The 26,092-nt window shown below is 46.7% G+C and overlaps 9 protein-coding genes across 9 annotated transcripts; 5 read left to right on the forward strand and 4 right to left on the reverse strand.

Moving 5' to 3' along the window:
* Nucleotides 1-280: 280 nt before the first annotated feature.
* N7478_012500 (putative spindle pole body component) lies at nucleotides 281-3,193 on the forward strand (the record flags this gene model as incomplete). The annotated part of the gene is made up of 4 exons (XM_056928714.1): nucleotides 281-340; nucleotides 422-630; nucleotides 702-3,087; nucleotides 3,155-3,193. 4 exons carry the CDS (start codon nucleotides 281-283, stop codon nucleotides 3,191-3,193), a joined length of 2,694 nt encoding a protein of 897 aa, XP_056773272.1.
* A 690-nt stretch (nucleotides 3,194-3,883) lies between these two features.
* On the reverse strand, nucleotides 3,884-4,249 carry N7478_012501 (zinc finger protein; the record flags this gene model as incomplete). The annotated part of the gene is made up of 1 exon (XM_056928715.1): nucleotides 3,884-4,249. One exon carries the CDS (start codon nucleotides 4,247-4,249, stop codon nucleotides 3,884-3,886), a length of 366 nt encoding a protein of 121 aa, XP_056773273.1.
* A 2,408-nt stretch (nucleotides 4,250-6,657) lies between these two features.
* Nucleotides 6,658-7,794, reverse strand: N7478_012502 (60S ribosomal protein eL8; the record flags this gene model as incomplete). Its single annotated transcript, XM_056928716.1, has 3 exons — nucleotides 6,658-7,368; nucleotides 7,447-7,518; nucleotides 7,789-7,794. The coding sequence occupies 3 exons, from the start codon at nucleotides 7,792-7,794 to the stop codon at nucleotides 6,658-6,660; spliced, it is 789 nt and encodes a 262-aa protein (XP_056773274.1).
* A 902-nt stretch (nucleotides 7,795-8,696) lies between these two features.
* On the reverse strand, nucleotides 8,697-9,318 carry N7478_012503 (putative AP-3 adaptor complex subunit sigma; the record flags this gene model as incomplete). The annotated part of the gene is made up of 2 exons (XM_056928717.1): nucleotides 8,697-9,182; nucleotides 9,250-9,318. The coding sequence occupies 2 exons, from the start codon at nucleotides 9,316-9,318 to the stop codon at nucleotides 8,697-8,699; spliced, it is 555 nt and encodes a 184-aa protein (XP_056773275.1).
* A 188-nt stretch (nucleotides 9,319-9,506) lies between these two features.
* On the forward strand, nucleotides 9,507-10,520 carry N7478_012504 (translation initiation/elongation factor MRX8; the record flags this gene model as incomplete). The annotated part of the gene is made up of 2 exons (XM_056928718.1): nucleotides 9,507-10,012; nucleotides 10,091-10,520. The coding sequence occupies 2 exons, from the start codon at nucleotides 9,507-9,509 to the stop codon at nucleotides 10,518-10,520; spliced, it is 936 nt and encodes a 311-aa protein (XP_056773276.1).
* Nucleotides 10,521-12,061: 1,541 nt separating this feature from the next.
* N7478_012505 (Haloacid dehalogenase type II) lies at nucleotides 12,062-12,853 on the forward strand (the record flags this gene model as incomplete). The annotated part of the gene is made up of 1 exon (XM_056928719.1): nucleotides 12,062-12,853. The coding sequence occupies one exon, from the start codon at nucleotides 12,062-12,064 to the stop codon at nucleotides 12,851-12,853; it is 792 nt and encodes a 263-aa protein (XP_056773277.1).
* A 2,173-nt stretch (nucleotides 12,854-15,026) lies between these two features.
* N7478_012506 (uncharacterized protein) lies at nucleotides 15,027-16,210 on the forward strand (the record flags this gene model as incomplete). The annotated part of the gene is made up of 2 exons (XM_056928720.1): nucleotides 15,027-15,394; nucleotides 15,463-16,210. The coding sequence occupies 2 exons, from the start codon at nucleotides 15,027-15,029 to the stop codon at nucleotides 16,208-16,210; spliced, it is 1,116 nt and encodes a 371-aa protein (XP_056773278.1).
* A 936-nt stretch (nucleotides 16,211-17,146) lies between these two features.
* N7478_012507 (F-box/WD repeat-containing protein) lies at nucleotides 17,147-20,391 on the reverse strand (the record flags this gene model as incomplete). The annotated part of the gene is made up of 3 exons (XM_056928721.1): nucleotides 17,147-17,275; nucleotides 17,334-19,991; nucleotides 20,101-20,391. 3 exons carry the CDS (start codon nucleotides 20,389-20,391, stop codon nucleotides 17,147-17,149), a joined length of 3,078 nt encoding a protein of 1,025 aa, XP_056773279.1.
* A 2,075-nt stretch (nucleotides 20,392-22,466) lies between these two features.
* Nucleotides 22,467-22,900, forward strand: N7478_012508 (uncharacterized protein; the record flags this gene model as incomplete). Its single annotated transcript, XM_056928722.1, has 2 exons — nucleotides 22,467-22,653; nucleotides 22,719-22,900. The coding sequence occupies 2 exons, from the start codon at nucleotides 22,467-22,469 to the stop codon at nucleotides 22,898-22,900; spliced, it is 369 nt and encodes a 122-aa protein (XP_056773280.1).
* Nucleotides 22,901-26,092: the final 3,192 nt, after the last annotated feature.

Consider the following 26,092-nt stretch of genomic DNA (forward strand, 5'->3'; position numbering starts at 1 on the left):
GCTTACGACCCCTGAAAGCCGCCATCATCGTTGATCGCCTGAAGATCCAGCCCGAATTTCCTCCCCGTCCATTTCCTTGGGCACCAAACACTACTGGTAAGAAGATCTTGATCATATTGACTGTACCAGGTACATTGTTTTCCTTTTTCCTCTTCGGCCCTCACCTAGACAACCTATTATCAAAGATCCTGGATAGCCACTTGCAAACAACGCTGACCACTCAACCTTGCCAGATTCCGACCTAGTGACACAACAGATTGACATCACCTAGCCCGTTGCCATGGCTGATGGTGAACCGGATTTCTCTTCCTTGCCGCTACCCGACCGGTTCGCCCATAAGGTGCGCACGCTCTTCATATCCTGCGAGCGTTTCGCGACGACGGGATTTCCCCAAGCTGACTCTGACACCTGAATCGAATAGAACTGGAAGGTCCGTAAGGAAGGATACGAAGAAGCCAAAGCAGAATTTGAAAAGACACCTGATGAGTCACACCCTACATTTACGCCATTTCTTCAAGACCCCGGGTTGTGGAAAGGGGCAGTTGCAGATTCCAATGTCGCTGCGCAGGTGGAGGGTCTAACTGCATACTGTGCATTCTTAAAATTCGGTGGCGCCCAAGCATGCTCAAGGTATGAATAATACCGTCTTCAATTTTCTACTATTGCTGTGTTTCCTGTACTTATCTGTTGACTGTTCTTAGGACACGAAACACCACCATCGGTCCGATTGCGGAGAAAGGTCTCCCGTGTGCCAGACCCGTCGGTAAAGCCAGTGCACAAGAGGCTCTGTTATTATGTGTCGAACTCGATAAAGCCGACCCAGTCCTCGAAGAACTTTTGCCCGCCCTATCACACAAAGTACCCAAAGTCGTCGCCGGTACATTGACTGCTCTGGGTCTCATTTACCATAACTTTGGGTGCAAGATTGTGGACCCCAAGCCAACACTAAAGGCTTTAACCAAGGTCTTTGGCCATGCAGACAAAAATGTTCGTGCTGAGGCACAAAATTTGACCGTGGAACTATACCGTTGGCTTCGGGAAGCCATGAAGCCTCTGTTTTGGAACGATTTGAAGCCGGTTCAGCAACAGGATCTAGAGAAGCTCTTTGAGAATGTGAAACAAGAGGCGGCACCGAAACAAGAGCGATTTACAAGAGCCCAACAAGATGCGATGGCCGTTGCCAGCGAAGCGCCGGACGATGGCGGCGTTGAAGAAGAGGCAGGCGATGATATCGACGAAGATGGTGGAGAGGAGGAGGTACTCGACCTTGCAGAGCCTATTGATGTTATGCCCAAGGTTCCCAAAGATCTACATGATCAGCTCGCTTCATCGAAATGGAAAGATCGCAAAGAAGCGTTGGATGCGCTTTACAACGTGATCAATGTTCCCCGAATCAAGGATGGACCATATGATGAAATTGTGAGAGGCTTGGCTAAGTGTATGAAGGATGCAAACGTTGCGGTCGTAACGGTAGCTGCCAACTGTGTGGACCTTCTGGCTAGCGGTCTGCGTACGGCTTTTATGAAGCACCGAGCGACCATCATGGCCCCGATGTTGGAGCGTCTCAAGGAAAAGAAGCAAGCCGTGGCCGATGCTTTAGGCAATGCACTGTATGCTGTGTTCTCATCGACAACTCTTGCAGACTGCCTTGAAGATATTTTGGAATATCTCAAGCATAAAAACCCACAAGTGAAGCAGGAGACAGTTAAATTCCTGATTCGCTGCCTTCGCAACACTCGCGTCGTTCCAGCAAAGCCCGAAATCAAATCGATTGCTGATGCAGGTACCAAATTATTGACGGAATCAACAGAAGCTATGCGTTCTGGTGGTGCGGAGACCCTGGGCACTCTGATGAAGATTCTTGGCGAGCGAGCCATGAACCCTTATCTTGATGGCTTGGATGAGATCCGGAAGACTAAAGTTAAGGAATTTTTCGAGACTGCACAGGTGAAGGCTAAGGACCGCCCCAAGCCTATTGCACCCCCTCCAAAGGCTGCACCGGCCGCCCGAAAAGCTATGCCTGGCAAGAAGCCACCAATGGGGCTGAAAAAACCAGCACCTGCCGCACCCCCAGTGGAAGAGGCTCCGGCTAAGCCTGCTCCTAGGGGCATTCCCTCTAAGCTTGGCGGGATTCCAAAGACCGGTACAGGACTTGCTCCCCCAGGCTCGAAGCTTCGAAGCAAACTTGGTGGACCAGGAGGTGTAGCTTCACCACAAAGGCGTGCCGCTCCTCCTCCCGTAGAGGAGGAAGCACCCCCTCCCCCAGCGGCACCAAAATTTGGCATGGGCCGCGGTCTAGCTGGTCGTCCCATTGCAAAGCCCGCAGCAGCCGAGCCGGCACCTGCTCCAGCTCCAGCTGTGAGCGGTATCTCTGCGGCTGAACGTGCTGAGCTCGAGGAACTTCGTGCGGACAAGGAGAGATCTGCTCGCACAATCGAAGATTTGAAGGCCGAGCGCTCAAAGTTCAACAATGAGCTTACTGAGCTCCAAAATCAAAATGCACAGTTGATTGAGGACCACACCCGGGACGTCTTAAGCATTAAAGCAAAGGAAACACAATTGGTTCGTGCACGGAGTGACGCCGAAACTGCCGAGGCCAACGTCCAGAAACAACAAAGGGAGATTGAAAGATTGAAGCGCGAGCTCGCAAGAGCCCTTCGTGCAACAGCCCTAAGCCCACCCAATGCTTCGTCAGAAACAGGCAGCATTGGCATCCCCGATGCAGCATCCATGTACCAAGAATCAGGTAGCAACGGCCACGCCGCAGCAGCGCGATCAGGTCTTCATATGGGGTCTCGTTTTGAAGGTTCTCGACCCCGAAGCTATGCCTCCGCTAGCCCGAGTGAAGAGAAGGAAAACACTGGCCTCGAATCACCAGGCTTCGGCAGCCGAGAGAGTGGACTTGGTCGACGCAAGCTGAGCCCTAGTTACGGGTACTCCGCCGTTGGCAGTCCAACTCGCTCATCAACTCGGACATCTGCCAATGCCACAGAAGAAGATCAGCCTCGATCAGCAGAACCCGCAGAGAACTGGAAGCGGGCTGCTGAAGTAACTAGTCAACTCAAAGCACGAATCGAACAAATGAAGGTACGTCTTCATCGCCCTCCTGCCCCAGCCCCAGCCCCAGCGGATCCGCTGCTCACACAATAAACAGGCACGACAAGGACTTTCACGACCCCCAGCGCAACGTTAATGACCGAATGAAATGACCGGCATCATACTTATATTCTCTTTTTCTCTTTTGATGTGTGCTTAGACTGGGCTTCTTTCATGATACTATTACGGTTCGATCTTTGTGGTGGGTATTTCTGATCTTCTGGGTTGGGATGGGCTGGGACTATTGGGTTTTTTTGTTACTTGTTTTACTTCTTCTTTTCTTTTCAGGTTGCTCTTTTGCGCTGGGCTTTTTTATTTCCCTGTAATATCTCCATACCACTTTTGCACTTTTTTGTCCTTCTACTTTTCCTCGTCTATTATTACTTTATGGGCTTTTTTTCTTCGGGTTTTATCTGGTTTCTCAGAGAATGAACCCTGTATTTTGGTTGGTTCTTTCTTTTATGTGTGATTACTACTTTCTGTATGGGCTGTTGCTATGGGCTAGACAGTTATTAACTGTTTGTTCTAAACAGGAGAAAAAATTCGAAAATATGCCTCTCATTATATTCAAATGTTATTAATCATGTAAATGATATCTTGACATTCGAAACCCATTAAGTACTCTTTCCATAACTGAACTCTCAAATAACAACCCATCAAAGAAAAACCGCTCAATTGACTAAACGCTCAAGAAACTTAACCCCACGAGAAAACAAACGCTCGAGAAACTACACCCTACGAGATCTCTCACTCAACTAGGAATTAAGATAAGACCTAGGATCCCGATTCAACACATAGTGATAGGTTTGTTGTTAAAAATGGCGTCTTTCACGCGCTGGCGAACCTCCTGCACCTCCTCAAATCGCATGTAATTACAGGTCTCACTCTCCAAGTGATTGAATAGCGATGCCAGGGTAGCGAACTGCTTAGTGCAAAGAGCCCGATTAGGGCAGTGATATGCCTTCTGGGCATGAACTGGGGAGTTGACATGTTGAGACAGTGCTCCTGGGGTATTAAACTCTCGTCGACAAACATAGCACTCCCATGCGTATCCGTTGTAAGAAGCTGGAGTCACGATGCACTTAGAATTCGGCTCGCCAAACCCTTCAAATTGTTTGTTAACAATGATTCCATCCGTGTCGAGCTGTTCCATGATGCGAGCGAGGACCTAAGGGTTCATATTTCTGGCATTGGGACATGAGCCAGTCTCCAGGTGGTTCAAAACAGCGCCTGTAGCGAGGACACTTGATTTGCAGAAGGGGCATCTCATGTCAGTCTCGCGGTGACGCTTGGACCTCAAGTGCTAGTGATTTAATAATTAGCATTGCTCTGTGGTCCTGGACTGCTGTATTGACTTTGATAATATCAAATACCACGCGAAGACTATGACAACTTGAACTTGAACTTGAACTTGAAGATATTTGAGCTCCCGAGCAAGAAAAGGTTAATTGTCGTCTTGGTTATATTTCAAGTTATTAATCTAGTACTACAGTCAAACCACATATCAGTAGTATCCAATGCGTATATTGTAGTTGTAAACTACCGGCCCACATTCAACCATTACTAGTAGCCCTTTCAAGTTTTAAGTATACCATCTTACCTGCCTACTGCCTAGGGCTTTACATTTGGATTATGTGCCTTTCAGGCTGCACTTCCCAAAAGATCATACGTGGCCATTTAATATTCGCCGGATATAGCATGTACAGCGTGTGCATTGACTGCGTCGAACACCAATTGCATTGTTGTCTATTGTCTCGAGGATACTCATACTATCTATTACTGTAGTTATGCGGGATATAATGTGATATCACACTATAGTAATATAAACATACTAGTACTCAAACTATTGGCTTAAGTGCGCTTGGTAGTAATCTCATACTAGTATCCAGACTGTATGTTGAAGGGTATACTAGAAAACTACCTACTACTAGTACATACACCTGCGGAACTTGAACCTTGGAAGTTCGTCTATATATCATTCTATCTATTTCCGTGGTCTTCAATTTCCACATGTTCAAGTTGAAACTTGACATCTCCAATGGAGGATTGATGCTAGTAGCCATATGATATACTGAGAACCTTGGCTGTGTATCTACCTATTAGTACTACTATAGTACTTATGCAACTACTACTAGTAGGAGCCTTCCAGGGCTGAGTATTCCACTCGGCATTTTGACGACTGAGGTCATGGATCATGATATTGTCCAAGCCAATCTCAAAACCATTATGGTGATTTTGATTGATGCCTAGGGAAATGGACCTCGGCCTGTTCTCCCAAGCTTCCTTTGGGACATGGATAGAGAGGTGTTAGGCTAAGGTCTTACGTATATGGGTGGTTCCTCGTTCATCCTCAAATAGCCCTGAATAGCACTTCCAGATTTGAAGCGTAGCAACTGGGTTACCGAAGACGCTCATCATGTACCTTCAAGGTGACCTCAACTGACTACATGTACTTATATACTCCGACATCAAGAAAGCCAAAGAGATGACCGAGTCCAGAGTAATTAAACCTCCAATCTAATCTCACCTTCACTGCTATTATTGCACAACTTGAACTTGAACTCTGAGCGCCTCTCACTACATGCCTCATTTCATCTACCAACACACCCGTCTACCACTCCTATATAGAGGCTCCTCATACTGAACGCCACAATGGGCCCTAAGTTTCATCGGTCGAAGGGCCGAGGTTATATACAAACCAAATGAGCTGCTGAATCTATTGGTTCTACTCAGTCATGTCGTAACTGTGGTCAAGTTGGACACAGTCAGGTCACTGAGACCAGGCAGTGATATATTATGCTAAAAATTTCAACAGAAACTGGGAATCCGGCGTGTGAAATAGAGAAGCCGCGCGTACAACAAAAACATGAGATCGACCTATTGAATGCTCAGATTGAGCGCATTCAAGTTCGTGCTGCACTGAGGAGATTGAAGAACAATTTCGACAGGGAAATACAACGGCTTCGGTGCGCTAATACGGACGACTAATGCTTGAATGCTCAGGTCGACCTCGGGTGCGTACTCTAGCTCAAGCGAGGAAATTGGAGGACAGTTTGAACAGGAGATACAACGGATTCGGCATGGTACCACGGATGATTAATGTGGGTCTACTGCTCATTTTTTCATGCACTTCCCCCAAAACCATACAGTGAACTTGGGAATACAGGGATCAACTAGATGTTACAAGTTATACGAGTATACGAGCAGAGTGCATGAATGCTAGTCTCCAGACATTTCTATAGGAGCCATGGCGTTGTTTCCCAACGGACATATGGAACAGGTAGAGAAATGCATTCATGGGTATCTGCAGAAAGTGGTACATAAAAAGGCCATTGAGGAGTTCGTAAGAGAGAAAAATTATTTTTCTTTTTGTTAGAAATGGGGTTCAAAGGGCCAATAGCTCTTTCGTGCCCATCTAAAGCTAAAAAGAATTGGCCAATAAACAAGTGACCCAGAGCCTTGAACACCTCGTAGTTCCCATTAAAACTTTTTTCCTTCACGCTTTCGCGTTTGGAAGAAGACGATCCCGTCAAACAAAAATCCAAGTCACGGAAAGTGAACTTAGACCTTGATGGCGGCCTCGGCAGCCTTGCGCTTCTTCTCCTGGCGGGCGTTGGCCTTGGCACCCATGATACCACCACCCCAGTGGCGGCGGGTCTCCTCGTACTTGTCGGTGTAACCCTCCTTGATGGTGGAGAGGAGCTTGGAGAACTCAGACTTGTCCTCGGAGCGGACCTCGGTCAGGGCCAGAACGGCGGAGGTCTTCTTGTGGACGACCGTACCGAGACGGGCCTTACCCTTGACAATGGCGTAAGGGACACCCATCTTGCGGCAGAGAGCGGGAAGGAAGACAACCAGCTCAATGGGGTCAACGTCGTGAGCGATCAGGACGAGGGAAGCCTTCTTGTTCTCGACCAGGCCGACGACGTGGTTGAGACCGTACTTGACGTGGTAGGGCTTCTTGGAGACATCCTCCTTCTTCTTACCCTCGGTGACAGCGGTGGCCTCCTGGGTGAGACGCTCCTTCTTCTCGGCCTTGGTCTCAGGACGGTACTTGGCGAGGAGCTTGAAGGTCTGGGCAGCGGTGTTGCGGTCCAGGGTGCTCTGGAACTGAGCGATGGAAGGAGGAACCTTCAAACGCATGTTCAGAATCTTCTTCTGGCGCTGAAGACGGACATACTCGGGCCACTTGACGAAGCGGGACAGGTTGCGCTTGGGCTGGATGTCCTGGCCAATGCCGAAGTTGCGGGAACGCTTCTCGATGAGAGGGTTCTGTGAATGGTACGGATGGGGTTAGTTCTTTCTTGTCTTCATTTCCTCAACACCCCCGATGGAAAGAATGGAACGAACCTTGGCCTTCTTGGTACCAGCCTTACCCTGGGGGTAGGGCAGGGCGGCGGTCTTCTTTCCGGACTTGGGAGGCTATCATTGAGAAAAGAAGATCAGCGATCTTGTCCACGACGGGCTGCATCTTCTTTAAACTCTAGAGAACATGAGGATCCAATGCCATTTTACAGGTAGAGGACTCATGTCTCAAGCCAGATCATCGCCAATGCCTGACATCTCTTTCGAGGCTGTCAGGACAATCAACGGAATTCGCTTTGATCACAAGGATCGAAAGCTAGACATAATTGTCTTAAAGGAATCACTGCAGCAGGTGAAACCCAGGATTAGATGCTATCAAATGCTTACCACCATGTTGTCGACTTGGGATCGTTGGGATTAAGTTGGCGATTGTCGTGAGAAGGAAAGAGAAGAAATGGCTTGAGGATCTAAATGAATTTCTCGTGGGTCGCGCTAGTGCGGGCATGTGACTAGGGTTAGGGCTGGACCGCGGACCGCGAACTAAGGGTGATTAGGTGCATTATCACGTGATATATGGATCTCAATATCACGTGAGCCTGTCTGCATATAGATCTGGGAATCTCGTAGACCACGAAAGGGTCTCTGTTGCTTATTGAACTTTTCCTGAAAATGACTTGACAAGAATCTATAGCTATATTGTGAGAACAGGAAATTACATGCTCAAGGTCGCAGTCCTGTCCGGAAATATAGATATCGCAAACATGAGCCGGCCTCTATTCGATTGCTCTGTTCCAAGGTTGGCTGCGCAGTTATGACTTCAAGAAGCAAGAGACCCGTCCTCGTGCAAAGGAGCGAGTCCTACAGTACTTCCCAATCTACAAAGAAGACAGCCAGGCTGAGGATTATTTGCACGTGAAATTTATGCTTCATCATCCTATCGTGCAGCCGATCAGCTAAAGGTTCAAGTTGCAGATAGGCATACCTTTCCTGCCTTTGCAGCAGCACTCCGATTTTGCGGACAAAACCACGAGCAGAGCCCGATCATTATGGAGAGGAGTTTGAGGATACACCGGAGCAACTATTCGAGGAACCGGACCATACAGAGTCAGATGCGCCTCCGGCATCATGGGGGGATCTTGCTATGCGCCAGTCTCTTGCCCGCCTGGATCAGGTCTTATTCTTTATTCGTATATACAAGGACATTAAAAACGCCAAGCAACAGAACCTATCAAGTAATGCAAAAGATGCCGCTAATTTTAAGAGAGAGAAAATAACAATCAAGAAAGAATCCAGCATTACCGCCACGCCCCCAGACTTGGAAGAGCCCCACGTCCTAAGCTTGCACTGGCCGCTTGAACAGCCTTCCTCTTCCCTGTAGTACCTTCCTGGCTACGAACACCAGCCACAATCTTCTCGACATTAGTTTCGACGACGACGCCTCCGACAATCATCTCGCTCAGCACGGCATGCATGGTCTCATAGCCGAAGATAAGGTCGAGTTCACAGACATTATCGAACATGCGGTCCAATGCCTCCACGAAGACTTGTATTAAGTCGATCAGGGCAAGAGGGGACTCCATGGATGTAGAGATCATGATAAATGATAAGGTAGCGTAGGTGCGATAGGTGATTTGTGTTGGCGCATCGGAGGGTCCGTCTGATGCGCTGGCACCTTGGGATGAGAGGATAGGAGGCAGAGGGAGGAAGTTACAAGCACTCGCTGGACGCTGTGCGACAAGGCGGTAGATTTGCGCGATGAGAGATTGCTGTGTTTGGGTATCCTGAGAAGTGTGAGCTATGATGCCGAAGTCATTGGAGAGACTTGTGGGGTTAAACGGAAATACCCACCAGTTGTGTATAGAATTTGGTCAGCCGTGGCTGGCCATTGTTATTGAAAACAAGCACCGCATTAATCATGATGGAAGCGGCTTGAAATAACAAATGCGTAGGTCTGACGAAGATAGCTTGAAGGTGGAAGCGGGCAAGTTCAAGAGGGACCTCGCGCTCCGTATGTTCTTATCGATAAGCATACATGGTCCGTGCATCATGGTTTTCTGGAGATCTCAATGCGCGCCGAGGATTCAGCTCGCAAACTACATTTCAAGATGAATCGACATATATGTAGGCTCTTTGTTCCTACGAGACGCCTATATTCAACAGCACCCCCCTCGAAGCAACCTTCATCCCCCAATAAATTAGAGCTCCAGGACCTCACGCCCTCAGAGCTATGTTACCACTGGGACACAAAACAACCTACTCCGGAGCAGCTCGCTTTCGCCGAGAAATTATTCGTACCGTCTCGCCATTCGCCGCTTAAATTGTGGTCTGCAAGCAAGTTCCGCACAGCGCCACTATCCTCAATCGAGCCTGAAGTTGCATTCCTCGGCCGTTCCAATGTCGGTAAAAGTTCTCTATTGAATGCGATCATGGGGCAGGAGATATGCTGGACATCCTCCAAACCCGGCCGGACAAGGGAAATGAATGCATTTGGCATTGGAGGTACGAAGGGCGGTGAATCCAAGGTGGTTCTTTTGGATATGCCAGGATACGGCAAAGCCAGTCGAGCGGAGTGGGGAATGGAGATTTTGAAATATCTACAAGGGCGGAAACAGTGAGTATATCGATCTTACCTTTAGAAATTCCTATTTTCGCTGCTGTATCCCGACCTCTGACCCATTTGTTATCTCAGACTCCGTCGCACTTTCATCCTCGTCGATAGCGAACATGGGATCAAACAGCAGGACGCAGATATCCTCCAGCTCTGCCGGCATAATGGAATCCCACACCAAATAATCCTCTCCAAGGTTGATAAAGTGCTCAGCAAATCGAAGAAACAGCTCAAAACCGGGGTATCGACTGCAAGCATTCAACGACTTGCTAAAATGCTACAAGATATGAAACCACTTGTTCAACCGGACGCACGTATCTCGGAGGGACCAGGCTCTCTAGGCGAGCTCATCACCTGTAGTTCTGAAGTTCCCATTGGATCAGGTCAATTTCTGGGAATCAACACAGTACGCTGGGCAATTCTTTCCGCAGCAGGAATTGATGGCAGCTTGGAAAGCGTGCGACCTGCTCCTCGACAACCCTCCGTTGAAGCCTCTGCCGATACATCTTGATAGTGGCTAAGCGACAACCGCGGCGGACTACAACTTGAAATATCTACTATATAGTTCTAGTGTAAAATATACAATGATACCCAGATTTTGAAGTCATCTAAATTTCCTCCCATAATTACAACTTATGAGCTTGAATTCCGAGATATAAGACCTCGGACCTTGAACCTGAAAATTTCGAACCTGGGAAGCTTCAGTATGAGGACAGTCAAATTTAGACCATTGTCGAGACTGTGACTGAATCTTCATACCTGTGAACTGTGTGGAAAACGCGTTAGTCACCGGGCGAAGGTCATACTCATATAGTATCTTCAATATCTACTAGGACATAAATCCATAAAAACGTCCGAGGTTGAAGAGGGCAAGTTACCTCTGAATAAAGGTACCTGCTCGTTGTCATTAATGACGGCAAGTAAGATAGAATGGTGAACCCGATTTCATATCCCAAACCCAACCAATTGGGCATGCCAAGGGCTCATTGCAGGCTATATTAGAACCACTGGCCCCCGATTCCTTGACTACACTCTCGATCTTCGCATCACTCAAACTCATAGGGCCATACGATCAAATACCTTCATGGAAATAAACCGCATTGTTCGAATCGAATGGAGCCGGGGCAGAAGCAGCGAGTGTAGCCTAGAGAACAAGAGCCAGATTCATAATTGTTTTCAAGGCATACATGGTGTTTGAGATGTAGTAATTTCCAAACGGGATAATAAGATGACGACTTGAATACTGCTGAGAAGAATATTATTATTTTCAGTGGAGGCTGGCATTCTTATAGCATTCAGGGCTTCCAAGCGTTGTTCTGAATTGGACATCTCGTGTGAAACAAGACTTTGGTTCAGAATCTGACTCTCTGTGTATCGGCTTACCGTACATGTGGCCCACGGGTACGGGCATAGTACACATCTGGCTTGGATTAATATAGTGCAATAAAGTGTGTCATACTATCGGAATGGGGATTCTTTAGATGCGACTACTAAAAGGTTATCTGCATGTACTAGGCGAATAAACAATTCCTCGGTGGTGGTGATTTCTAAGGTATCTGATAGGTTTTCTAAGCCTTGAGGTTTTTGAAACTTACTTTATCCATTGCTCTAGGGCTAATTGGCTTGATTACAGTCAATCTCAGTTCGTTTATCTTGACTTATGGCCAGGTAAGCCGTTAAGAGGCTACCATGTCTAATTAAAGCTAGGGTCTCTCCATGAGGTGCTTAGGCTCAGTTATTCGATACAGTCTCGTTGATTACTAAAGTTTTGGCCCCAAAAAGATGTCATACTCCGACCCCGCGATACCCAATTGTCTTCTTTAAATTTCCGACTTGCTCATCACATGCAATCCCAATTATTAATACTCCGAGGTTAATGGAAAGTGATTGTTCAGTGGTGTCCGCATTTGGAAGCCTGATAGCATTGCAATATAAAGCTATCTACTTCTCTATCACTGCACTAACTGAGCAGAATTAGTGCATACCTTCAGATACTATATAGCACATACAAGACATTTTTTGGAACCTTATTCTGAACAACTTTCGACCAAGATGTCACAAATTGAACCCCCTTCAATGATCTTCTTCGATGTCCTAGGCACAATCGTCGAATGGAGATTCTGTATCGCGAAAGAACTCAATGCCACAGCTCAGAGAGCTCTCCAAGACCAAGCTCGAGATCTGAGCGCCGATCTGCGAGCTCGTGTCTCTGCCATCTCCACCTCGGAATGGCAAGAGATATCGGAAGAATGGCACAGCTCATACATGGATTTCGGAGACAACTACGACTCATCTAGGCCTTTCATCTCGGTAGATGAGCATAACCGCATTTCCCTAGAAAATATTCTTACCAAACGACTGATCCGAGATTTATTCAACGATGATGATCTCCAGCATCTAACTCTCGCATGGCATCGACTTGACTCATACCCCGACAGTGTACCAGGCATTGCGCTGCTAAACACTAAATTCCAGACATCAACTTTATCCAATGGCAATATAAAACTTCTCGAAGAGCTACAGGAACACAATTCTCTGCCTTTCAAGCATATTACTAGTGCAGAGCATTTTGGTGCTTATAAGCCGTCACCAGAGGCTTATAATGGTGCTGCTCGCAGATTCGGTCTTAAAAATTCAGAATGTTGTCTCGTTGCAGCGCATCTTGAGGACGCGCAAGCTGCGAAGAATTGTGGGTTCCAAACGATTTATCTTGAGAGACAGTTGGAAGAAGCGTGGGTTAGTGAAGAAGTTGCAAGGGCTAGAGAAGAGGGAGTCGTCGATCATTGGGTTGAAGTTGGAGGTTCAGGATTGATCGAGGTTGCCCGACATTTTGGAATAGAATAGAAAGTGGTTTCAATCGTCCATGACACATATCTAGCCTGAGCTATAAGGTTGAAGTATGACCTCATCTTTATTCATACATGTTAGTTCCAATGATATCCACTTGGGCAATCTTGGAGCCCCGAGGATATTCAAAATGGGAAAGAGCCCCCCAGTCTATGCTTATTTACCTTTCCTTTGAGACAATCCTCTGAGATATATGTAGGCCTTTCAATAATAAGAATTCTTGAGAGTAGTATTCAGACCTGCAAATTAATTCAACCTGGTGTCTTAGTCTGATGCTCAAAACTTGGTAATTCCTTAAACGGGTGAAAACGAAGTTATTCCGAAACGATTTATATGTGTCAATGCTTTCTTGGCGACGCCAATGCCTTTGGGGTCATGCCAATGCTTTGGGGGTCGTGCCAATACTTTTGGGGTCGTGTCAATGCTTTTTGGTCCCTGTCAATGCTTTCCCGACTATGACAATGCAATGTACAGCTATATGGGGGTTGCCCCAGGCACCCACATCCCGTCGATAAGTTAGCCTCCAGATGTCTTCATGCATCATCATTGCTACCGTTGATCGTTCCCAAAGCTGAACTGTTTAGAAGACTCCAAAGTATTTTTGACGAGTCCGCTCCATCGCCAGCTCTTCGGGCATTGGTTGGAGAAATTTGTCAACCTCATGTACCCAAAAAGGATTGTATGGATTAATTTGATAAGCAGTGGTATACTCCCAATATGATGGAAACCAACTAGCGGTTTCCCAATCAATAATGCCAACAATCTTTTCTCCACGTATGAGAATATTGAGACTGCTAAGGTCGCCATGAGTAAATACTAAAGGCCAACTCTTGCCATGTTGATCGGAAGCCGACCGTCAACAAGCGATTCACCATTGAAAGAAGCAATCCTGGTACCTTCCGGAGGTCGAATATCACGCAGCTTACGAATTTGTTCTCCTAATTGTGAAAGAAGTTTCGTCTTTGAATCTTCGCTTCGTCTTACCCGTCCATTGCCAATGATATCTCCCTTGATCCTTTCCATCACGATATATGTCCTTTTGGAATGATTAAATGAACATAAAAACTTTGGAACCGGTATGGATGTGTTTTATGATATGAACTGCATTGTTGATGCTTCAGATAAGTGAATATGGCGCCCGTATTTCGCACATATTTTGTCCGTCAACATAAGAACTTGACCTTCTCGAGGTCGAAACCGTTTGAGGACTTTGATTGCCGTAAGTGTCAAACATCGAGAAAAAACATTCCTATTCACAGGTTTGGAAGCGCTCAACGAAAGAAGGGATGGCGAGGGGGGAGGCCCATTCTGACTCGATGACATTATGATTATATTTGACGCAAAGAAAAGATTCAAGCAATTATGTCCGGTCGATTCCGATCATTATGTGCAAGAGAGACTTCGCGTTGGATAGTGAGATGTGAAGTGGATAGTATAGGAACAGAAAGGATCCGATGTGGAGTGATTTACCGTTCTTCAGGTCTTCAGGGGTGTCCATTTTAGGACTAGTGAGAAGGGACTAATGCGCCATCCCACATATGCACCCCCACCGCCTTCTTTATTTGTCATGGAACGCGGGCGAACTCCTAGTTCACGCATGCCTGTCACCCCATCTTTACTCACAGGGCCAGCATGGGCGGAATACCTGGCACATCATTAGCCTGCGCAACCTGTAAGAAACGCAAAATTAAAGTAGGTGATACCTTCGAGCTTTGATTAGACCACTTTATTCATTGTCAACAGTGTGACCTTGAACAACCCGAATGTCGACGATGCATCAAAAGAGGCCTTCCTTGCCCGGGATACCCGGGGCGAGATTTCATTCCGTATCATTTTGCGCAATCAGGCGAATTGTCAAAAAAGACGCTATTGGAACCTTCTCAGCCAGCTCCTGATGGCAACTCAACCTCCATGACCAAGAGATCACAGTTGCCCGTCCAACCCCCAGTCATATGCCCATCGATTGAATTCAAGCTTTTGGACGTTTTCCCACAACCGAAAAAGCCTATGAGATACGACTGGAACATTTACTTTAACCACTGTAAGTGGTCCATAACCTGTCATTCAAGTTGGCCATTCCCTTTGACCCACGCACCATCCAGACAGATTATATACTTCAAACTATGCGTTTCCTTTCAATGCACCGGGTAAAACCACATGGTTCTTTAATATGGCTCAGCAATCTCCCATCGTAATAGATGTCCTAGCAGCATGCGGCGCATTTACTTGTACATCCTTCCTACTGCTGAATGGAAAGTCACCCCAAGCTAGAAAATGTCTTCAAGATGCGCTCCAGCTCAAACACCAATCTGTGGCATCTCTAAAAAAGCTCCTGGACAACCCATCGCCATTATATTTGGAAGCAGCCCTCGCAGTTGTGGCAAACTTGATTTTGATCGGGCTGATGAACCACGATTGTCACTCATTATACCAGGCCAACTTCTCGGGATATCTACAGAATCAGGGATTTGAAGGAACTTCAGAAACACTCGAAATGCACATCACTGGCATTAAAACTATGGTCAAACTGCTCGGCGGGTTTGATAGTATAGATCATAAGCTGAAAATGCCGATATATAGGTAAAACTACTTCAAGTGTTATACAGATACGAAAGCCTTGTTAACAGTTCGAAAAGCTGCGGTAACGCAGCTGCATTTTCAGGCAATATGACTCAAAAATTCCCTATGTCACCAATATTCGAAGTCAAAACCGAGCGACACTTTTCCGAACTAGTGGCGATGAACCATGATATACACTCAACGCCCTTACACTTTGTATCCGGGTTAATCAACACCATGTGGTTCGCCTCTTTGGATCCTCGACTACAGAACTTAATTCACTCGTACAAATGGATTGTTCTCACCTATGAGGGAATTCTTCATATAAACAACCGGTTCAACAGCGTGAAGGACGACTATCTGACTCTTTGCGAATATCGACTGTTAGATTTTGATGAAGACCCATTAACACCATTCGAAGACACAATTAGACTTACTATCGTGCTTTACAGCGTGGTTCGTCTTTATACTCTACCTCCACAGCAATGTGAAAGATTTATCATCACGTATCTACAACCAAAGATCAAAGAAACTTCTGAGCAGATACAAAAAATATCGCCTGATTTGTGGTTTTGGGTTCTGTGGGTAGCAGTACTTGGCTCGGTTGGACTTGGGGAGTGTCATGAGTTCTTTGTGCAGCATCTCCTCGAAGTTGCTTTTTCGAGAGGGATCAAGACTTGGCCCGACGCTTCAAATATTCTCGAAAGGTTTCTTTTTGTTGATCGGGGGGCGAGTGAGCCTGGGAAGGCATTTTGGAATTCAGTTCAAGTTAGCATGCATGGAAAATTCTCATAACATTGATAAAGAGTTATCACCATATCATCGTATCGGACATGAACCGTCCGAACTTAAGATAGAATACTGGGTGACAGACTGGAGTTGATGCTCGGGTTTGTTATCAGTGTTTGATTAGAAGTTCAAGTAGATGTTAAACTAGTGGCATGGCCGATAGAGAAAGAATGGTGAAAGCTTATTCGAAATTCGAGTTGCAGAAGCCTCAGGAATCTTTGACCTTCTTCGACGATGCCAGCGTAGTCACATCCCACCAGGGCGGGCCGCATTCTACGGCTAGGAGTCGTTATGTCGCCCAGTATTACTGAGGTTTTCCACCAGGTCTCCAAGTTACAGTATCTGAGATGAGAAATTGATAGAATGTTTCTATTAGCTTAATAAGAACGAAATTACAGGGAATAAATATCGGTACGGTGCCGGCTTCGAAACACCATGGAGCCCGCATGAGCATCCAGTTAAGTGACATACAAGGGAATGATGAAATAGGCCTTGAAAAGCAGTACAGTGGAAGTAAAAAGAAGGAACACACAAGAAAAGAAAAGAGTAAAAAAAAAGAAGTAAAGTAACTAAATAGGATGCAGGGGGACAAGTCAAGATCAAAGAGTCAAGAAAATAAGACTAGAATAAGTCCTCCCGCAAATCAGGAAACGTACGCAACGCCTACCGCCATCGTAATGCTAGATGACCAAAGAATGCCGACCACGCTATGCAAATAGAGGTGTTTCAGGGAAAGAAAAGATGAGTACCAGAGTGCCAGAGTGCCATAATGATGGGGTATCGCGAATGGATGATGAAGAGGTTCGAATGATGAGACAAGGTAGTGGAATGATGATGAAGGGACAGGAAATGTGATGGAAAAGGAACCCATGGAAAAATGAAGAGCACAAAAAAGGATATATTTTTTGCTCGGCGAGCCCTCGTTCGGAAAGAGGCGGAGATTTACTGATCGGAGTCGGAATCCGATTCTATGGTTCCTGTCGTAGTTTCATGGCCACGGCGGTTGACTGCGACGCGTTTGCCGAGTTTATTTTCGGGAACGCCGTCTCGTGCTGCGCCGAAGTCGAGAACCTAAGGTACGGAGTTAGTGTTTGAATTCAGACAATTTCAACGTTACAGGTGAGCTTACCTCGATATAAGTCAGACTATCCCGCTGCACTGCAGCGACACAACGTCTGTCGTTAAATTTGACCTGCCAAACACCGCTGAGATCGGTGAGGAGGTCTCGAATACAATTGCCGTTGCTGACATCCCACATTTTCAAAGTACGGTCGGAACCAGAGATGACTTTTTGACCATCATGCTGAAAGCAGGTAATAGCACCGGTATGGGCGCTGAGAGTGTTTTTGCAGTGACCACGCTGTGGGTCCCAGATACGCAGGGTGTGGTCTGCAGCAGCCGAGACAAGGTGGTCGCCTGATAATGCAAGAAGACCGACAAGAGAGGAATGGCCGTCGAGATTGTAAAGTAAGGCACCGTCGTCAAGGGACCAGATTTTGACCATGTGGTCCATGGCACCACTGATACAGCGGTTTCGTTCATGGTCCAAGACGACACTATACACCTTCATAGTGTGTCCAGTCAAAGTATGCTGAACGTGGCCAGTAGAAGTTTTCCAAACACGCACGGTACAATCGTAGCTACCACTGACCAGGGTGTCGCCATGTGCCGCGATTGCCCGAACTGAATGAGTGTGGCCAGATAGAACGCGGATAAAATAAGGACAATCATAATCATCGGCAGTGGGCGCGTTGGGGAGGTACACTGGGTCGCCGGGTTTCGGAAGCTTCCACACCCGTAAGTTCGAGTCGCGAGAGCCGGTGATGATCAGTGGCACCTTCGGCATCATCAAAGTGCGGCCACTCGAATCTTTGCCTATTTCCGTTGGCAGAACGATCTGCAGACAACGGACAGTAGAAGTGTGTCCATGGAAAACTTGGGTGCATCGAGCTCGCTCAATGTCCCAAACGCGGACGGACCGATCGGTGGATCCAGATACTAAAGTGTTGCCGTGATACTCAAGAGCCCACACTCCACCATCATGGCCCTCAAGAGTAGCCTTCAGAGCGCCGGTTTTCGTGTCGTATACGTTGATGTTGGTATCGTCACTTCCAGTCAATATCTTATCCGTATCAAACTGTAGGCAAGTGACTACGTGGCGATCATGGGCGCGGAAAGCGATATGCTGCGGCTTGACTTCTGGCTTCATCCATCCCTGGCGAATGGCGTGAAGTCGACGATAGATAGCTTTGAATAGGTAAAGCCCACGGAGTGATGGCAAGCCAACTTCAGGCCATGGAACTGCAGCGGCCGCTGCATTGGCTGCAGCATACGGTGCCTCTGAAGCAGCGATGTCCTTCTTCCAATCCGGTTCGCAATGATCTGTTCCACTGGAGGAGATCTTCCGTTTCGCCAACTTCCGACTTGAAGCGCGTGTGTTTGCTTTACGCTTGGGTCGTCTGTTAAGTGAAAGAGCAGTAAATGGTACTCTATCCGTTGCAGCAGAAGATGAAGGAATCGGAGAAAGTTCGGAATCCTGTCTGGGCGCAGTAGTACTGAGGTCCCTTTCCCAGTTATCAGGGCTACTGCACTGCCATCCCCAACCTTCTTTGATAGCTCGCTCAAGTTCACCCTCGGAAAGGATATACCCATCTTGATCAAGTAGCTCTTTCCAAGTCTTCTCGTCTGAATTGATAATATGGCGCCATTTCTTCGAAACTTGTGCGGCGCGGCACATTGTTTGGACATCAAAGTACTTGACGATGTTCAGACCAAGCTCCAGAGGTAACAACGTGAGGAAATCGCATTTCAATGTAGGGTTCACCACATCAGCCACAAAATGCAACGTAGGTTTGGGGCAACGTCGCAGAAATTGATACATCATGTATGTCTTCAGTTCTTCGGGGACTGAATCAAAGAACTCTAAAACCTTAGGCATATCCATTAAAGATGCTGGTGACCGGGTTGTAGGAGCTAGCATAGAGAAATTCCTGTTTAGAGAAGTAGAATCGGGATCATTCAGACGCAGTGCCTTGGATGATCGTGGAAGATTGTGGTCAAGACTCGAATCAGTGTCAACGTCAGGTCCCTCAGATTCGAAGGAAGATTCGGCATGAAGAGCATTCATGGCAGCGACTGGAGACAAGCTAGGACTTGGCAGACACATATCTTGAGCCATTGCGTTATCAATAGCTGAAAGTTGAGTTGACAATTCCGGTCGAGGCTGTGTTGCAGTTTCCGAAGCAGAGAACGAAGCATTTTGGCTGGGAGACGTATTCATAAGTTCGGTTCCAGCTGTACCAACAGCTCCCGTTGCTGGGCCTTGTAGCTCATGATTTTCGGCCGAAGCATGATTTTGAGATACACTGGTTGGTCCAGTATCTGCCGACAGGGGTGAACGTAATAAAGTTTCGCGACGCGGAAAATTAGCACTATGGATTCTTTGTCTCGAAGCTACAGCATCCCCAATGCTGCCAATGTTGTGCTCGGTTTCTGGAGTAGCCAGACCCGCAGGGGAAAGGAAAGTTGCCGAGGTCCCATGACGGGTACGTCGTGCTACAGGCTCGGAAGGAACTCGATTTCCACGCGTCCACGAGAGGATGGATGGGCGAGGATCAGGGATCGAAACTGGAGAGACGGGTCGATGTTGGGCACTAGGGTGATTGCTCCGCGTCATTGATCGTGGAGGACCGAGTCGGCGAGAAGCCGTGCCATCTTCAGAAGAGAACGAGTTGACAGAGCGAATGAGACCATTTGATGCCTTTAACGCATCAGTTCTTTCCTTTAACTATATGATGTAAGTTAGTTGTCAGGCCCCCCGCTAACAACAAAAAAGTGCCCGAGACAGCGGGATGATACGAAACAGTAAAAAAAATAAAGAAATAAACCAAGCTCACCTCAATAGCCGCAGCATCAGTATCATCCGGCTCGTTGAATACGACTGATTTGTCGCCGATATTGAATTTGAGGTTCTTCAAGGAAACGGGTGTAGGTGACGCAGCCAGCGGATACTGTCGAACATCCAAGTCCTTTACTGCACGCGGGGGTTTGATCACAAGAGGTGGAAAAGCGGTTGTCGTTGTCGTAGTTGTTGTGACTACAGTAGTTCGAGTAGTTGGGGCGAATGAGAACTGCCCAAAGGCGTTACTGGAAGGACCTTGCTCGGTCTCTTCTTCGTGGTCGTCCATTTCGTGTTTTCGAGAGTGGACGAGACGAGATTCGGGATTACGGGCGGCATGAGATTGAGAGTGAGAAAAGGACGCGTGTGGATCAGAAGTCGAGTTGATGTGGGAAGTGTGGTGGCGGGCGGGAGAATGAGAAGACATAATAGTGTCGCAGCCACGGCAAAAGTGGGGGGCACGATCGTGTAAAGAACAATGAGGACCACCGTGAACAGGGTCAGGGTGGGTGTTAGCAAAACACCCCAACACAATAAGGTGAATAGACCATCTACAAAACGCAAAGGGTCTTAACAGGTGAAAAAGGTGCAAAAGGATCGGAGGGGACGCAAGGAAGATCAAAGGGGAGGAGAAGAAGCAGTGGCGGCTGACAAGGGAGTTTGGGGCGGAGAACAACAAGTTAATCCGAGTCCCGGATTGGACGATGTCATGGACCACAACGTGCGATTTCTTTCAACTTTTAGATCGTTTATTTCAATATGAACAACAGATGGGAATCTTCCACTGGCTCTTTCCCTTTTGATCCGGTATTGCAAAAAAACATTCCTGAATTCTGGGGCAGGGGATATCCCAGTTTTCTCTGATTTTTCCCTCGTTTCTTGCCTGCATGAAAAACCTTGATGTCCGTGGCTAAAGACCTTGATCTCAGTGGCGTTGCAATCTTGCCCACGAATCTATTTTTTCTTCTTCTATTTTCTTCTTCTATTTCCTAGTAGTTTGATAATAAGACAGCCATACATCCGATTGTTCGATAACGATATTTCTCTTATTATTCTCTCTATTAGTCTCTGTTATTAATCCATCACCACTGTAGTTACTTCTGTCGATCGGGTGACAAACCTGTTTGGGTTGTGGAGAAGGCGGTGAGTAGATAATCAGTCCAGCCCGGTTATCGCCACCAGTCACGTGGAGATACTCCATCTTTCCAGCAACACAGATTACTTGATCAACAACATTGTATGTAGTCAACTTGAACTAATTCATGGCCATCATAGTTCGCCTCCTTCCGCGCCACCAGGAGCTAGCCCAACACCCGTCAAAGCTCCCCCTTTCTTGAATCAGGTAAAATCTCCCTAGTGGAGCCCGAGAATCCGGCATCTGAGCAACGAACTCTGGCTTATCATAAGCGGGATAGCGGGATCCACATAGAAAACAGGGATACTGTAGCTTATTCGATAAAATGTGCTAGCATGCACGGGCAACAAAGAAATCCTGGAAAGGAAAACATCCAGGTCACAGGGATGGCCGATTATATCCCTTTCTGGGTGCGCCCACAATGTACATACATGAATGTACATATCAAATCAGTGCCTGTTGCGTCATCTGCAGGTACCCCTGGGGGCCCGCGTCCACGCCCACCTGGCACGCGTACTGGCCCCAGCCTTCAACCCCAGCCTCGAGCTGAAAAAGGGTCAGATTGATAAATCTCCGCATCGTGGGTTTCTATCAAGGTTGCGCATGCCCGATTGCCACACGTGTAGCTTTGGCTTTGGATTCATTCTTGTACTACAGTCACCCCGATAAATAAGCACTCCTTGCTAGAAGCGTTGGGTTTTGAATACGCATACGCATTTAATATCATATTACACCACACGTCTTTCCAATGGTTGTTCAAATATCGGTCTAATCGTTTCTACTGATAGCTTTACTAAGGTAACTCGAGAGGCTTATCGACAGAGATAAGTCCTTTTCAATATCCGCAGAACCGATATCAGCCAGAAACCCACGCAGAAATAAAGAACAGTGTTTTTGTCACCCTCCATACTCTCTGGCTTTCGTACCGGATGATTTCGAGACACGAACAATCATAGGGTTTCGCTTATTGTCAGAATAGGCTACTTGTACTAGGATATCCCCCTTAACCAAACTGAAAGCCTACCCAGGTGGCATAGGTCTCTGATCTACTGGGTTTATCCATTTTTTCACAAGTCTAAATAGATGCGCTGAGAGAAACGGAGAGGTCGAATGAGGCGCAAAACAGGATCGACCAAGCCAAAGCCATCGAGGAGTACGAGCGAGCTTATGGGTCGGACGGAACTGTGGAGCGCAGCGTTGAAGTCAGCGATACATTATTCGGAGACACGATGCTAAGCACCTTCTCAGGCCGAGCTACGACCCAGTCAATCGACCTCGGACCGCCATGCCTCAGTGAATTAGACGCGCTGAGAGACATTACTTCGCGAAAGGAAAAGAAGAAGGAACCCAAGGCTAGAGATACGGCTCGGCCGCCTGCCGCGGGTATCGAAACTCTTGACGAGATGGAAGGCACGAGTCAACCACGACTCAACAGAGCCCTGTGTTGCCGGCTGCAACACCTTACACCAATCCATTCCAAGCAACAACCTCCGACGATACTGCGAATGAGCCTTCAACCCGATCGGCTCATGAGGCTTTGACTTCACAGACCGAAGAACGCGTGAAATGGAAGAATATTGATGAATTGCCGGGATGGGCGAACATTAATAACAAGGAAGAGTTGGATATGAACTTGCAGCGGGGTTTGGAGTTATGCAAGTAAGTATTCGTCTAAGTTCCGTGTGAGAAATTTCGAGCCGGGTTCACGAAAGAGGACGGACGAATATCTCCATGTGTGCAAGATGTACTACTAGTATCTACGCTCCCCCCTATGTTTCGTCTTCCTACACCGAGATCTGAGTCACTTGTTCGCTTTACGATCAATATGCTTCTTGCCTACGCCCATCCTGAGTTTGTCTCTCAGAATCCAAGTTTTGCGGCATAACACCCCTATTTTCAATCTGATGTGAGTGATTATCTTTGAGACAAAGCGCCAGGGAGCTACTAGTATATCAACGGGTCGTTTCCAGTGCTTGGTTTTATATGGGTAATGATATAGTTAGATTGGCTCTACTTAAGCATTGCTATCATTTCCTGACCAAGTCATTTGGAAAAGTGACCTGATACCGCCGATATAACGACAGGAGTATACTTACCAAGAGAACCTAACTGGTTACCTTCATCCTTAGAAGGATACCCCGAAGCCCGGAAATGCATCCTGGAGATTGATAGAACGACTTCTCACTTGACAAGTTCAAGCACGAGCCTGTGAGGCTGTGAGGTTGCTTAAGGCCTTACTTTAGAAGAACTTGACTTGATTGACGACAAGAACTTTGACTAATTTCACGAGCAGCTTCTTACCAGTTCCCATACTATAGCATGACAACAAATGTTCACATTTCAGTAGGCTACGATGCTTATTGTCTAAAGCTGGCAACTGCTACCATATGGTCAGTAATCTGTCCGGTTATTCTCCGCTACACTTCGCCCAAGTTGGTTACTAGATAATCCGCCTAACTGCACCTTTCAATCATACAGTAACAAGATGCGGCAACTTGATAAAGGAAAGGAGGGGAAAGGGCAGAACAGTCTGTACGTCTTTGCATGCTGCAGAATCTCGTGGGCAGTTACCTTGGTGACATCGGTCCCTTCAGCGAACCACTCAGGCGTATTCAGCTCAAACTCTAGAGTCTGAGCACCTGAAATTTCCAATATTTCAAATCCCCAAGCACCAAAATTATGATCAGCCATATAATAAGAACTAAGGCTCTACCTTAATACCAAACATGAAATCCCATACAAATCTTGTTTCAAGTGACGAAAATCTTGGTTGACTCCAAAGTTAAGCTCATACGTAGAGGGACCTGGAACCAAGACAAAAGCAGCTTCCTTTTTAGGTAGCTTAAACGCGACGCCACACGGAGCACAAACAACGGTCATTATCCGAAATATTGACAGTCTCGGTTTGATGCCGAATGCTTACGGCGTCTTCAGTACTGATTATCATTTAAACCGAAATTATTGGGTCATTCGGTGTTTCAAAAGTAGAAGCATAGACAATACCTCAGGGTTGGTTTTCATTTTGATTCTGATTCCGATTTTGATTTCGGCATTGTCCAGTTCTGCGTTGTTGAGTGCATGTGTTGAGATTAGACCATTTTCAAGCAACATGGAATCCTAGTTGTTTCATGCATTTTGATTATGATCGTATACTTCGTATTAGGCGTCAAGCTTTCGAGCTCCTACGCAGACGATAATCGGCAGCTGCTTGTACTAATTATCCGACTCAGGGGCTCTGAATCTCGAGGTCTATATCGTACGTACTGCCCCCTAGCCCGAGTATGTATGATAGCGTTGTTCGGCAAACCATTATATTCGACTGGTTTGCAAGATCTAGGCTATCTACTAGCTTTGGATTCTATTTTTACGCCGGGCTCCAGGATTGTTTCCTCAGACTTTCTTTGCTTTTTCTATGTACGTACTTTAGGTACTCGCTCCCAGGGATATGGTAAGCTCGGAATCCTCCGAAAAGCCTCATTTTTGGGGTCTAAAGGGGATGATCTGCGACTATAGAATGGAATCAAATCCACAATCCTGAAACTAGGATCCACGGAGTAGTATAGCTATAGTACGTACTGGGTAGTGCGTACCTGTAGGGGTAATTTCAAATGTTCCTTCCTGTTTTCCATTTCCATTTCGTTTCGCTTCGTGTTTTCGTTTCAACGCATTCCACCGTTGAACCAAGTACTCGGATATCCATCCATATGGAATCCAACGGCCTCGGAAATCCGCTGGAACTCAACCAACCCATCCAACCGGTGCAATATCCCACAAAAGAAAAGCTTCGACCCCATAGTGTACCCAGAACGTGGGAGTACCAGTGCCTACGGAGTAGACGGAGTAAAATGTGATGCGCATGATCTACAACTCCACTAGAATCACTAATATTCTGGAGAAAGAAGCCAGAACCATGGAAGAAGACAGGGACTACAGCATAATTATTGCGTGCATTGTGGGCGGGTATAGATGAACATGGAACTATTGAGGGACCATTTACCGCTAGTTGGCCCGACCATTGGAATTGGAATTGGATTGGCGAGGGAGGCGCTTCCACACCTGTCAAACCATTCTTTTGGGTTCAATAGTGTTTAGCGGTCGGCAATATGTTATAATTTGGTTATTGCGTGGGGTAGTAAATTTAAATCTGAAGTTTCATGGTTGGTTCTCTTTTTTGATCACTTTCTACATCTGTACGAGTACTGGAAGTGGTAGTTGCAGTTTTACCAATTGGGAGATGAATATGAACGTGTTTGTTTTGGTAAACTCAATTCAAATTCAATCCTATGATTCCCCATTCCTGATTACCCCTATTCTGTTAAATCGAAATCGAATCGCCAGACTAAATCCACGCTTAACTGAAATGGTTGGGCATTACGCAGATACAATTAGTACTCAGATAGGTAGACTAGTGGGCGACCAATGAAATTACTCGCGACTAGGAAGAGGCGAGTAAAAATTAACCGTGGAATTTGGAAATAAAAATAAAAAATAAAATAAATCGCGTCCCCAGAGTGTCACAGCGGGCTAAGGCAGAGACTAAGGCAGAAGCTAAGGCGAGAGTGGATCTCGACACGGCACAGGGGAAAAGAAAGGAAAACGGAGCTGCCCGGCAAGATCATGATTGATCTTCATCGATCGGTGTGATTTGCTCGGAGCGGAGTCGAGTGGTTCAAACTAGAACACGAATGGTAAAGGGTCGAGTCGATGATCGCATACAGGGGTTTTGTTTGGTTGTGAGCTGCGAATCATGGATCATGACACTCCAGGGCTGTATCCGTGATGCTGGGAAGTACTGTAGGGGCAAGAACAGCAAGCACTGTGTTGATTGTCATTTATTCTTGGAACCTCTGGTTCT

This window comes from Penicillium angulare, assembly GCF_028827245.1.
Source record: "Penicillium angulare strain IBT 27051 chromosome Unknown utg000011l_segment0_segment0, whole genome shotgun sequence".
NCBI lineage: Eukaryota > Fungi > Ascomycota > Eurotiomycetes > Eurotiales > Aspergillaceae > Penicillium > Penicillium angulare.